General features: G+C 32.0%; 1 protein-coding gene across 1 annotated transcript; it reads right to left on the bottom strand.

The window, feature by feature from the left end:
- Positions 1 to 3,978: 3,978 nt before the first annotated feature.
- On the bottom strand, positions 3,979 to 6,016 carry LOC124420312 (ficolin-2-like). The gene is made up of 4 exons (XM_046952686.1): positions 5,772 to 6,016; positions 5,636 to 5,685; positions 4,300 to 4,791; positions 3,979 to 4,212 (listed from the first exon to the last, which is right to left on the bottom strand). The coding sequence occupies exons 1-4, from the start codon at positions 5,988 to 5,990 to the stop codon at positions 4,077 to 4,079; spliced, it is 897 nt and encodes a 298-aa protein (XP_046808642.1). The 5' UTR covers positions 5,991 to 6,016; the 3' UTR covers positions 3,979 to 4,076.
- Between the last annotated feature and the right edge of the window lie 6,339 nt (positions 6,017 to 12,355).

The following is a 12,355-nucleotide window of genomic DNA, read 5'->3' as shown; positions in this document are numbered from 1 at the left end:
ACTGAGTGTTATTAGAGTTTGAGACTATGTTGATTAGGAAGACATCTCTGTTTACGAATCTGAAAGGATCTCTCGTAAGTTTTGCTATTTGAACTAGTTAGCTTAACAAAATCACTCGAATTATGGGCTACAACGAAAGATAGCATCTTATGACAATTGCGATTGCTGATCTGATAACTACCTAACACGGAAAAGATGACAAGATCATTATCGGATGTTACCTAAGTGGAATTTGACATTTTAATCTCTGTCGAAACAGACAAAGAATGTTAATAGAGTCTCGATTCAATATCAGACATCTTTGTTTCCGACCCTGCATGATCTTCGCGTGCGTTTTGTTTATTGTTAAATATGTTGATTCGGATCGTTCGATCCCTCTTCAACCCGTCAAAGTTTAAATATGCAAACATTTCGAACAGATTTCCGCGTGCATTTTTCTAGTTAAACAAGATATTTGCATACTGAATAATCATCTAATCGTAGAGATTATGGCTAACTGTGGAAGCTTGTCTGTCAACACAATAGCAATTCCTGATGTGATTAACTGCCAAAATATGATTAGATAGATTACAACTGTAACTTTAAATCGGTTGTTTTTCACAGTTCGATCTCTATCCAACCTTTAAAGAAATATTTACATAATCTCTACTCAATCTTTATAGAATCTTTACTCAATACACAAGATATCTGCACACTGAATAATCAGTAAATCATAGAGATTATGGCTAATTGTGTCATTACAATAGCAATACCTGATCTGATTAACTGCCAAACATGGAAAATATGATTAGACCACTAATCAAAACTGTAACTCGAGGTCGGTTGTATTCCACAGTTCGATCTTTATCCAACCTTTAAACAAATCTTTATAGAATTTCTATAAAGAATCTCAATTTGTAGACATATCCATTTACGACTCTGAACAAGGTATCTCTACACTGAATGATAATAAAATCACAGAGGTTATGTATATCTGTGGAAGCTTGTCTGTCATCATAAATAGCAGTCCCTTCTCTGAACTACTGCCAAATACGGAAAAGTTGATAAGATCACAACTACAACTTTAGTAGTAGCAGCGACACGTTTAAAGTCGGTGTGGCTGGGTTGACAATCCTTGGTCGTTGTTCATTGAACTCCGAGTCATTCCGGTGCGAAGAACCGATTGCCTTGGGAACGGTAGATTGAGTGTTAGTTAGTTGTGTTCCACAGTTCGATCTCTCTCCAACCAAATGAAGAATGTTGATAGAGTTCGTTTCCTACCCTGATTGGTAGTGTAAGTGTGAGTTAAACATAAACACGGACCTGGACAAAGAATGTGAATTTACCGAACTGCTTCACGAGAACAGTAGTAGTTTCCTTTCTACAGCGTGTTTACCTTTCCCGTCATTGAAAATGTTTTATACCGAACTTTGCCGGTCTATGTACCACCACTTTGCTTAAATACTCAAGCTATATAAACTCGGAATATTACTGCCTCATTGCCTTTAAGAATCGCACAGATGAGATGGCAATTAGAGACGCAATCATTAGACTGAAACATGAATCTATCAAATAAGCCAAGGACTTGTTTTTACTCACAGGAAACAGACTGTAATAAATCTGGTGTGAACGAACTAATAATGTCTCGGCAACAACTGCGAACCTATACCGATGTAGTCTATACATCTACTATGCACCAGCCTTTAAATCAGCTTTCTCTTCCCGCGAACTTGAGTTTAAGCTACAGTTATCACGAAGAAAGCTCTTCAATAACCAGGACAAGGCAAAGTGACAAATACAAAATTCTGCCATTTGGGCTACCAATTTTCTTAGTACCATATTATGTGGTTCTCTGGTTAGATCGCATGTCAAATCATTTCAAAAGAGTAGAGTTATTGGTAGTACCTCTTTTCAATGGAATTGCAATAACATTAGGATGGGGTCAGTTCATCAAGGGGGCAAGAGGGAAATAAAGTTAATATTTAGAATCGTAGTCGATATAAAGAAAGTAACGTATGTATAAATAGCGAATTAGAAACAAAAATCTCAAAACGTTAGCCTATTGTACTTGGATTTTCGATCTCTCTCCAAGCCGCCATAAAAAGGAAGGAACAGTGTAGCACTTAAGTTTGCACACCGTTTTCGACCTTGGACGATGTTTGAAGCAAAATTAACAATCTGTATCCCAGTGTGTCATTCTTTCGTATCTCTTTTCTTCCTTTCTCCACAAGGAGTAAATGTTATATCCTACGATAAAACTGCTCTAAGCGAGAGGTAAAACATATGCGATTAAATACCAACAAAATAGTCAACAACTTGGATTAAAGATGAAAACCTAACTCTTAATGTCGTTGGATGTAGCGCAACTGAATGATTTCCCAAATATTAGGACTCTTTCGTAGCGTAACTTTTACTAAACCGATCCTAATAGAATGTCGCAAGATGTGTTCTTCTAACTTTAACATCACACTATTGGTTGCTTCTGGGAGGCATGTCAAGAAGAATGTATTGAAGTATGAGCTCCGTTAGATCGATCTTAATATATAGTAACTTCCAACGACTTTTAAAGAGGCGCAATTAGTGACATGATTGCAGGATAATGCATGAAGGTCGATCACCGCCTAAGCTGTGCCAAAGTAATTCAAGCACAACTGATATGATAGATAGAGCAAGAGTCTTAAATCCTACGTGCCAAGCATAGATGAATGCCCAGTTTCCGGTCAAGATCTCCAAAACCACCAACCAACCAATACAATAAACTGTGCAAGAGTAATTCAAGCACAACTGATATCGGAATATAGCAAGAGCCTTAATTCCTACATGTCAAGCATAGATGAATACCCAGTTTGCCGTCAAGATCTCCATAATACCCACCCACCAACCAATACAATCTTTTGATATAACGCATACTATTTCCTAAATGTATGCTACATTTTTGCTCTTTATTATTGATATGAGTTTAAAAAGTAACGACAAAAGTTTTATGCTGCAAAAAAACAATTTAAAAAATCCCACTTTTTTTGTACAAATACTCTTTATAGTTAGTTTTCCCATGGCTGACAATTCTTAAAGGTAGCTGTAGAAAATTGCCACAATTTGTAGAGGATTATTATCGAATTGAAAGCTAGAGAAGAAAACGAACAAAAAAATAGAAACGACAAACACGCACTGCTGCACTACAGCTCAATTTCTTAGGAAAAGTGGTCGTAACAATTTCCATTAAATCCTTTTGAAAAACTGTTTTAAACCAAAGACGTCTTCGAATGATGTCGTACTCATAATGACTCTTTACTAAGACATCAAAATAGGGGCAAATGTATTACAAGTTGTCTTTAGTTGATCCCTTTTTTAGGAAAAGCTCATAGGAAAATAACAACAAAAATACACCTAAAATAAATATAAAATGTAAAGTAATAAATAGAAATTGTGTCTATTTCTTATGGGGTATGAAGTCATAAAAAAAATTGTTCAAGGATTTAGAGGTCGGTGTTTGTCAAATTCTGTTCAACTAAGAAATTGTAACGATTTGTAAGTTTATGACTTTTTGTTTTAAGTTTAGCTTTTTTCTACGATTCGATACAAATTTGCCAGACATGTTTTCCTTTTTCTATATTTAAGTATAAAACTCATTTCGTTTAATGGTTGTCAAGGTATAAAAAACACCTTGTTATAGATTTAGATTTGCAGGTGTTAGTGCTTTTTTTAGCTACTTTTTTGTATATTTTGCACGTTTTTTTTTTGTGTATTAGATAAATTTTAACAAAATGTTTTATTTTCTTGTTAATGTTAGAAATGTATAACAAGAAGATTTTATTTTTGGCGAATTATTCACTGGATTTGAAATTTATTACAATTTGTTAAGAGATTTATTGTTGCCAGCGTAAGTGAAAGAACATAAATTTTTAGCTATTTTAAAAACGGTTGCTTACAAAAAAAAAATCCTTGAAAATCCTTAAGGTATTATTATTTTACTTTCTTTTAATATACAACATAAGATAATTACAACAACATGAAATTTTTTATTCAAACATTAAATTTCACTTAAAATCTAATAAAATACATAAATTTTTTGTTATAAATTTTATCAACAATTCGCTCTACTCCTCTTCTTCTGCTATAGGTCTTACCATGATTTCTACAAATTTTAAAGAATACATATAATTATGCCATTGATACCAGTTAATGCCACCTCTGCAAGACCGTTTACCACGGAAATAAGGACCATTCAAATGACTGAAAAATTAAAGAAACAGGAAACGGAATCATTACAATTACTTTCCATTCTCTTACACAAAACTTCTTTATCTAAGTATGCTTCACCTTGAATAACAATTATCAAACCACCAGGCTCCTTTATAATCTTTAGCACAATTTGATGTTGGATTATTATCATTATCCTGATCTTTTGTTGAGAATTTTCTTCCCTTATGATAAGTCATTGAATCACCAGCATTACCACTATACTCTCCCAATTCGACTATAGTAAATTTATCATCTTCACTGCCTAATACAAATCTATCATATTTAGCATAACGTGTTTGATTTTCAAAATCTTCCAATATAATTAACAATTCCTGTGGTGCTGCCGCTGTCATTTCGTAAAGATTATCGAGACCAATAAAGAATTCTCCATGAGGATTACCAAAACCTTCTTTGTATTCATCCCAGGTGCGATAGAAATCTTCAGAACCATCTTGTCTTCTTTGTATGACCGTCCAATCGGGATTTTGGTTGACGATCTTTATAAGGGATCTCTTGATGAAGGCTACATCGTTGAATAGTTGTTTTAGGAAGAGTTCTTGTTGGACTTGTCTAGAAATAAACATAAATTGAAAAAAAGCAGGAAACTAATATATAATAAAGTCTACTGTTATTTAGGCGTATGAGTAATATTTATCAAATGTAACAAGTATACTCCAGAATTAGAACAGAATTAGAACAGAACTAGAACAGAACTAGAACAGAACTAGAACAGAACTAGAACAGAACTAGAACAGAACTAGAACAGAACAGAACTAGAACAGAACTAGAACAGAACTAGAACAGAACTAGAACAGAACTAGAACAGAACTAGAACTGAACTAGAACAGAACTAGAACAGAACTAGAACAGAACTAAAACAGAACTAGAACAAAACTAGAACTGAATTAGAAATAAAATAGTATTTTTTTCAAATGCTTAAATTTATAGAAACCGTTATTCTTGTCAATTTAAAATATTGTACTGTCCGTCTATTTGTTTGTCTGTCTGTCTCTCAATTTGTCTCTCTGACTGTCTGTCTGTTTCTCAGTTTGTCTCTCCGTCTGTCTGTCAAAGCTCCATGTTTTTGAGTTTTATAAATTTAATTTTACTTTTGAAATGCACTCAATTTTTGATCCAGGAACCCACAAAATATATAAAACTATGACCATTTAGAATTCTGTGCTATTTGTAAGTCTGTCCATCTGCCTGAAGCTTGCCGAAGCAGAATGGTTTTGAATTTTATAAATTATATTTTATTTTTATAATGCATTGAACTTCTGAACCAGGAAACTACAAAGTATAAATGTTCCATGTCCATTTAAAATTCTGTGTGATATGTTCGTCCGTCTGTCTGTTAATTCAAAAATCTATCTCTTGAAGTCAAAATTTTAAGCAGAATAAATAACACATTTACCTTTCACTTAAATCACTAATATTTTTCTTCACTCCACTATCATCATAAACCTATGAAACACCAAAAAGAAAAAAAAAGAAAAAATAAATTATTAATTAAATCATTACAACTTCAACACAACAAAACAATTTCTTACTTTTATCTTAACACTTAAAGGAGTAGGAGTAGCTGCCTTCGTAGTATTGGTGCTAGCAACACTAACTGCTGCTGGCTGTGATTCTTCTTCTTTTTTCTTAGATATTTTAGTTTTAACAATAACTTCACCATTTGTAGCTGGTGTTGGCGATTCGGAAGCAATTTCACTTTTTATATTTTGTATCACTGCCAAAATGAATAATATTATGAGAAAATTCATCGTTATAATACTTTCAGCTGTTGGTTTAAAACTAATTTCAATTTGAAAAATTTGTTTGCATTTTGATGCAGTTGCTGTTTACTGGTTTTTTGTTATGTATTTTCAAAAAAAAAAAAAGGAAGAGAATACCTTTAGACGTACATAAGTAAAAGCAGAAAATCAATTATAAGAATAGCAAACAGTAGAATCTCAAGTTGAAGGGTAATGAAAAATAAGTTTTCAGTAATTGTCAGTTAGTTCGGATATGTCATATATGAATACTGGACACATAGGAGGGCTATACACAATCATGAGACGTGCCCGATCCGCGGACACAGAATATGTTGTGCTCTTGGTTAAGCTTAAAGTTAGAGCAAGTTTTCTTTATATTGAGGGACTGGGGACTAAGTGACTGGGGTTTGAAGACCCAGTAACATAAATCATTTCCAGACACAAGTCCGAGCAATATCGGAATGTGTTAACTGGATTATAATAAATATGGCTGAACTTATCTCTAAATATATTTATCGACAGTCAGAAGGCAATTAAAGAGATATCAAGTGATCAAGTTAAACAAATGACTAGTCAAGTACTCTCCTAGAGATAATTACCACACCACTCGTACTCTCCTAGAGTTAAGCTTTACAAAATCGTGAACACGTAGAAAAGTATAGTCGGACATCGCCGAACATATGATACCCTACATAATGAGTATAGGCTTAATTCTGGACGTTTATGACATTTTTATACTCTTCACCTTCGTGAGAGGGTTTGTCGAGATTTTTAAAGTGAGCTCCTGCGTAGACTAAGTAGACTTGAGAACGGTCTACCATCGCCCCTTTGTTCTTTAAAGAAGAACGCAGGTGGCAATTTTTGTACATTGCTTCTAACCGGTCCATGCACAAGTACTTTGCTAGAGTACTCGAGCTATCTAATCTCTTGACCATTTGATGGCCTCTGTTGATTCGGCAACAGCACTTAGATACGTAACCGGTAGACCGAAGTACGATCATCAATAAGCCGTGTACATTGTTCTTACTCACAAAAACATTCGACACATTCATTAGGTAGACGGGTGGGGTAAGACAATTAATACCAACTCATTTCCTACGCTTAGTCCCACAGTCACTCCATCTGTGGGGTATCTGTTGTTTTTGGCAACAGCACCGAACCTATCCCGAAATATTGACTATTATCATGTATCAGTCTCTTAACCGCAACTTACTCTCCCCGCGAATTTGGGTTTAAACCACAGCTACTACGTGAATCCCGAAGAAACCTCAACCAACTGACCGGCAAGGACATAGTCCTGCGGGTAACTGGCCACCCGTAGTACCAGATTATGCGGTGCTCTGGCCTGACCTCTGGCAATCTATGCAAGGACTAAGCTAAGCAGTAGACTGTAATAAATTTTTTAGTCCCGGTCAGACTGGAGGTATTGGCCACCTCTTTATACAGCGGGATTGCAATAACACCAAGGCTGAGCAAGGCAGCAGAGCAAGAGTAGCAGAGCGAGAGCAGCACTAGTGGGTTGTTATTGGCTAGAAACATAAAATTAAGTACACAGAAAAAACTGAAAATGAGTTTTAATTATCAAAATAATTGTATCAAGCAAGTTTTGCACCTATAACCAAAATGATGATATCAATTACCAAATTTGTAAAAAAATAAAAATATATATTTTTTTTCCAAATAACGAATTAATCAGAACAATTAATATCAATAATTGAGACAAGATTTAACATTGATTAATTCATTTATTGTATAAATTAAATATTTAATAAATAAAAAATTGATTTTTTATTAATTTATTAATCAAATAAATTAAACTGTTTGATAGAAAAATTTTTAAAAATCAATTAAGAAGGCGATTAAAACAATCAAATAATTAATCGATTACACACAACGTTAAAGGAATACTAGACCTTTAACAATGCGTTCAGCATTTACAAAAATTTACACTTTATTTTCACAACTGAACATATAAAAAAGTGTTTCATAAATTGTAAAGAAACTTGAATATTATATACCCAAAATTTAATTGACTATTTAAGAATTATAAATATTCCTAGCACAAAAATTCTAAATTAAATATTAAAAATAAATCTAAAATAGAAAAGAAGGCCAGAAAAATTTTTTCAATCAATTAAAAAATTAATTAAAAATTTAATCAACATTAATCAACTTAAGTTTCAAATAGTTTCAAAAAACGAGATAATTAAGACAAATAAAAATTTGTTTAAATAAAAAACAAAGAAAATTAAAACATGTTAATTGAAAATAAACTACCGATAATTTTTTCTGTGTATGTAGAGCCTGGCTTAAGTTAAAAGCCATAAAAGAGAACTTTTTGGTACTTTTTCATTTTTCAAAAGGTACTTTTTGAATTTTCTATAATATTGAACCTAGAAATATGAAATTAAGTATGTAAGTAGAGTCTGAATTAGGTGAGAATCCATAAAAGGGAACTTTTTGGTACTTTTTCATTTTTCAAAAGGTACTTTTTGAATTTTCTATAATATTAAATCTAGAAATATGAAATTAATTATGTAGAGTTTGAATTAGGTGAGTATCCATAAGCGGTGAAAATGAAATATGAAATTAAATAGTATATAAGGGTATATAAGATGCGGCACAGCCAAATAAATATAACTTGTTTAAAGGAAGGTTTGTATGGGGATAGATTCAAATAAGGGCCGATCATTGCGAACGTCTGGGATATTGTTAAATCTTATATAAAACGTAGTTGTGCCCATTTTTAGGGAGAAATAGTAGTATATCGGAAAGAAAAAATTAAATAATAGATCGATTTCAACCATTTTATTAGACTTTGTTTGGTTATATATTGAAAATTGCGGTTTGTAACTTTTGCACTAGATTCAGATGAAAAACCAGACAGACGGATGGACATATTTGAATTGATTTAGAAAGTGATTCTAATCGATATATTTATAGGAGGACCAATATTTTTGTGCTTTACAAACAATAGTACAAACACATAATACCCTTTCTGCTATAGTGGTGTAGGGTATAAAAATATTAGTGGCAAATTCCCATAAGACCTCTTGGAATAATGAATGAATTAGAGCCATGGATGCAATTCCGGATATAACATGTCTCATGAACATTGTTTAAACAAACAATTACGCGAAGGATACTAAGGTTTTGTACATCCGACGATAATATATATTGAGCTAACATAGTTCGTTAGTTAGTTAGTTAGTTAGTTAGTTAGTTAGTTAGTTAGTTAGTTAGTTAGTTAGTTAGTTAGTTAGTTAGTTAGTTAGTTAGTTAGTTAGTTAGTTAGTTGGTTAGTTAGTTAGTTAGTTAGTTAGTTAGTTAGTAAGTAAGTGAGTTGGTTGCTCAGTTATTTAGTTAAAAAGTTAGTTAGTTAGTTAGTTAGTTAGTTAGTTAGTTAGAGCGCAGCCAAAGAAAAAGTTGTTGCTACATTTGTAATGAAACATTGTTTGTTTAAGTTAAGTCCATAAAGATTCCACTGTTAATATTTATTCAATTTAAAGTTGGCAAATATTCATGGCTAATGGCAAACTACAGCTAAAATCACGCCAACCTTTAACATTAAACACAAAAACAAAAAGAGCCATGTAAAATGGCAAATGACATTCAAGGAAACTTGAAATAACGCAGCCACAACTCGTACATAACCTCGTCTACAGAGTCACACAACATTGCTAAACAGGTACAAGTGCAAGGTTTATTATTTAAAATTCAAGGAAAATATGTTTCAATTAAACAGGAAACTCAATAGAAAAGGTAATTGGCAATGGAAACCTAATTAAATGAAGGTTTATTCCTTGACATTTTTGTTTTAATTTTCAAACTTAATATATAAATTTACTTAGAATTTGTCCTCCAAAAACTATGTATCCTTAAATTGTCCTTCTCCTTGATAAAAACACTATTTAATGCCAATTTCTAAATTGTTTCACCATCTCTAGATAGTAACATTTCTTCTGCAGATTTTCCCAAACACATATTCCCTAAATAATCCTTTGTTAAATGTGTGTCAAAATCCTCCTGATAATTGGTAATACAATTACCTTTACAATCAAAGTCTCATTGATTGTCCGTATTGTAAACTATGTACGATTTGGTACTTTAATGCACTCTAGCTCTCAGTCTCTCTTTATACCCGTAACAAGGACATCTATAAAGAGACGAGTATGTATGTGTTTATATATTTGTATTCACTGCGATAGCTATTGCTAGGAAAAATGTTTTGTTTTCTTTTTATAGTCCATTGTTTTATTTTTTCTTCTAAGCCTTTAAATTGCCACAGATCTTTTACGTTCTCTTGTCTAAATGTGTAAGCTAATGCCAGGTACTTATTTACACACTCAATAGTACAACGATACATACTTCGTACAATACTGCAGTTTATTTGGGGAAATAAAAGGACATTGGCAAAGAGTTTTGATATCGTAAACAGTGAGTAGTTGTTTAAAGGACTAACTGCTCTCAGAAGGATAAATTTAAATGGACCAAGTCTCAGTAGCAGAGGTGGATCTATTTCTTATCGATATCAGGGCTGGGATAAGTTATGATATCTTTTTAAAGAGAACAACTTTTATTAGAGAAAATGCTTTAGGTATGTACAACTTTAAGCTTTCTGATGTTATCATAAGGCTTCAGAAAACTATGGCAAGTTTCCCATATGTCAAATATTTACTGTTTGAACTTTTATTGTTTGTGTCTCCTAACAGTTTTGTAGGAGTTTGTGTTTGTTCGTGTTATGCTTTTTTATTTGGACATTAAATATTCCCCAAACATTAAACACAACATATGGGTAAATGGTACGTTTTAACGACCTTGTGTTCAGATATGTTTTACAAAACCATTGGTAGTAAATAATAAGAAACAGCAAACAAAAACTTGTATAAAAAAATATGGTTGTATTCATCACATGTTTTAGGGCTAAAAACATTTCGTTTTGTGCGAAATAAGCTGAAAACAAGAAAATAAATATTCTTTAAAACCCAAACCTTTCAGGTGGTTACAAAACACATTGAAAGGAATACCAAATATTTATTTATATGCAAAATTATATATATGAAAAAAACGAAAACAAAATTCGAAACTGTCATATAAGTAATACGTGTAAATGTTACGATTTTTTTTATGTGATTTATACGATTTTTGCGTTTCACACTATCTATCTACGTTTGTCCTTCATTGCTTATTGCAGTTACAGAAATGTAACAGACATTTCACGTAATTACAGTGAGCAAGAAAACTGTGGCAGTTCAGTTTAAATTCTATTTGAAAGTGTTAACACTTATATCAAGTATTAATATGTTTTGCTCATCACTGCTTGTCAACTCACTCTCTTGCCAAAAAAAAGACATAAGTTTATAGCAGTAAACTTTATTGAACAGTTGTTGTAAAACGCATAAATGTATTACTGTTGTTGCTATTGCTTTCTTTTCTAAGAATCCATTCCTTTTTCCCTTTTTTTTGGAATGAAAAAAGCATAAAATGAAAAATGACATTCCCCTTGAAACTGTAATCAGTGTTTTATCTGTAACGACAACAAAATGTACAAAAAGAAAAGGAATAATATTTTGAATTACTTTTTTATACTCTCACACACACATTCACACTAGTAGAATACAATGGCAAGATAATAGATCTATATTTAGATGAATGTGTGAAACTTTAGGATGGAGGGAGATGGAGGTAATATTCTATGAAATGTTATTGTTATTGCAAATCGTTTTAGTACCTACTATAAATTTTTATTGTTTTTATACTCTTTTATCAAGATGGAATTTTAGGGTAAGTATATTCCAATCATAAGTTGTGTAGAGTATGAGTACTTGACAGAATTTCTAGAATAAAATACTTAAATGTAGACTAGAGCAGGATTGAACTATTAATAGTCTTTGGAGATTTTTATAAAGCAAATTTTCCATAACTAGTTTAGTAGACAAGTATGTCATTTGAAAATACGACGATAATGATGACATTAAGATTATCCTGAAATATATAAACAGGAAATACATGAAATTTACATTTTAGAAATAATACTTGAACAGGTTGGTAGACGAATGTTGTTTTCATATTAAGAGACAACTACCCGATGTCCAATACTAACAAACTAACTAACTAACAAACTAACTAACTAACTAACTAACTAACTAACTAACTAACTAACTAACTAACTAACTAACTAACTAACTAACTAACTAACTAACTAACTAACTAACTAACTAACTAACTTACTAACTAACTAACTAACTAACTAACTAACTAACTAACTAACTAACTAACCAACTAACTAACTAACTAACTAACTAACTAACTAACTAACTAACTAACTAACTAACTAAATAACTAACTAACTAACTAACTAGCTAAATAAATTA

The sequence above is a fragment of the Lucilia cuprina genome, chromosome 5 (genome assembly GCF_022045245.1).
Source record: "Lucilia cuprina isolate Lc7/37 chromosome 5, ASM2204524v1, whole genome shotgun sequence".
Lineage (NCBI taxonomy): Eukaryota > Metazoa > Arthropoda > Insecta > Diptera > Calliphoridae > Lucilia > Lucilia cuprina.
This window is presented reverse-complemented; position numbering and strand designations above follow the sequence as displayed.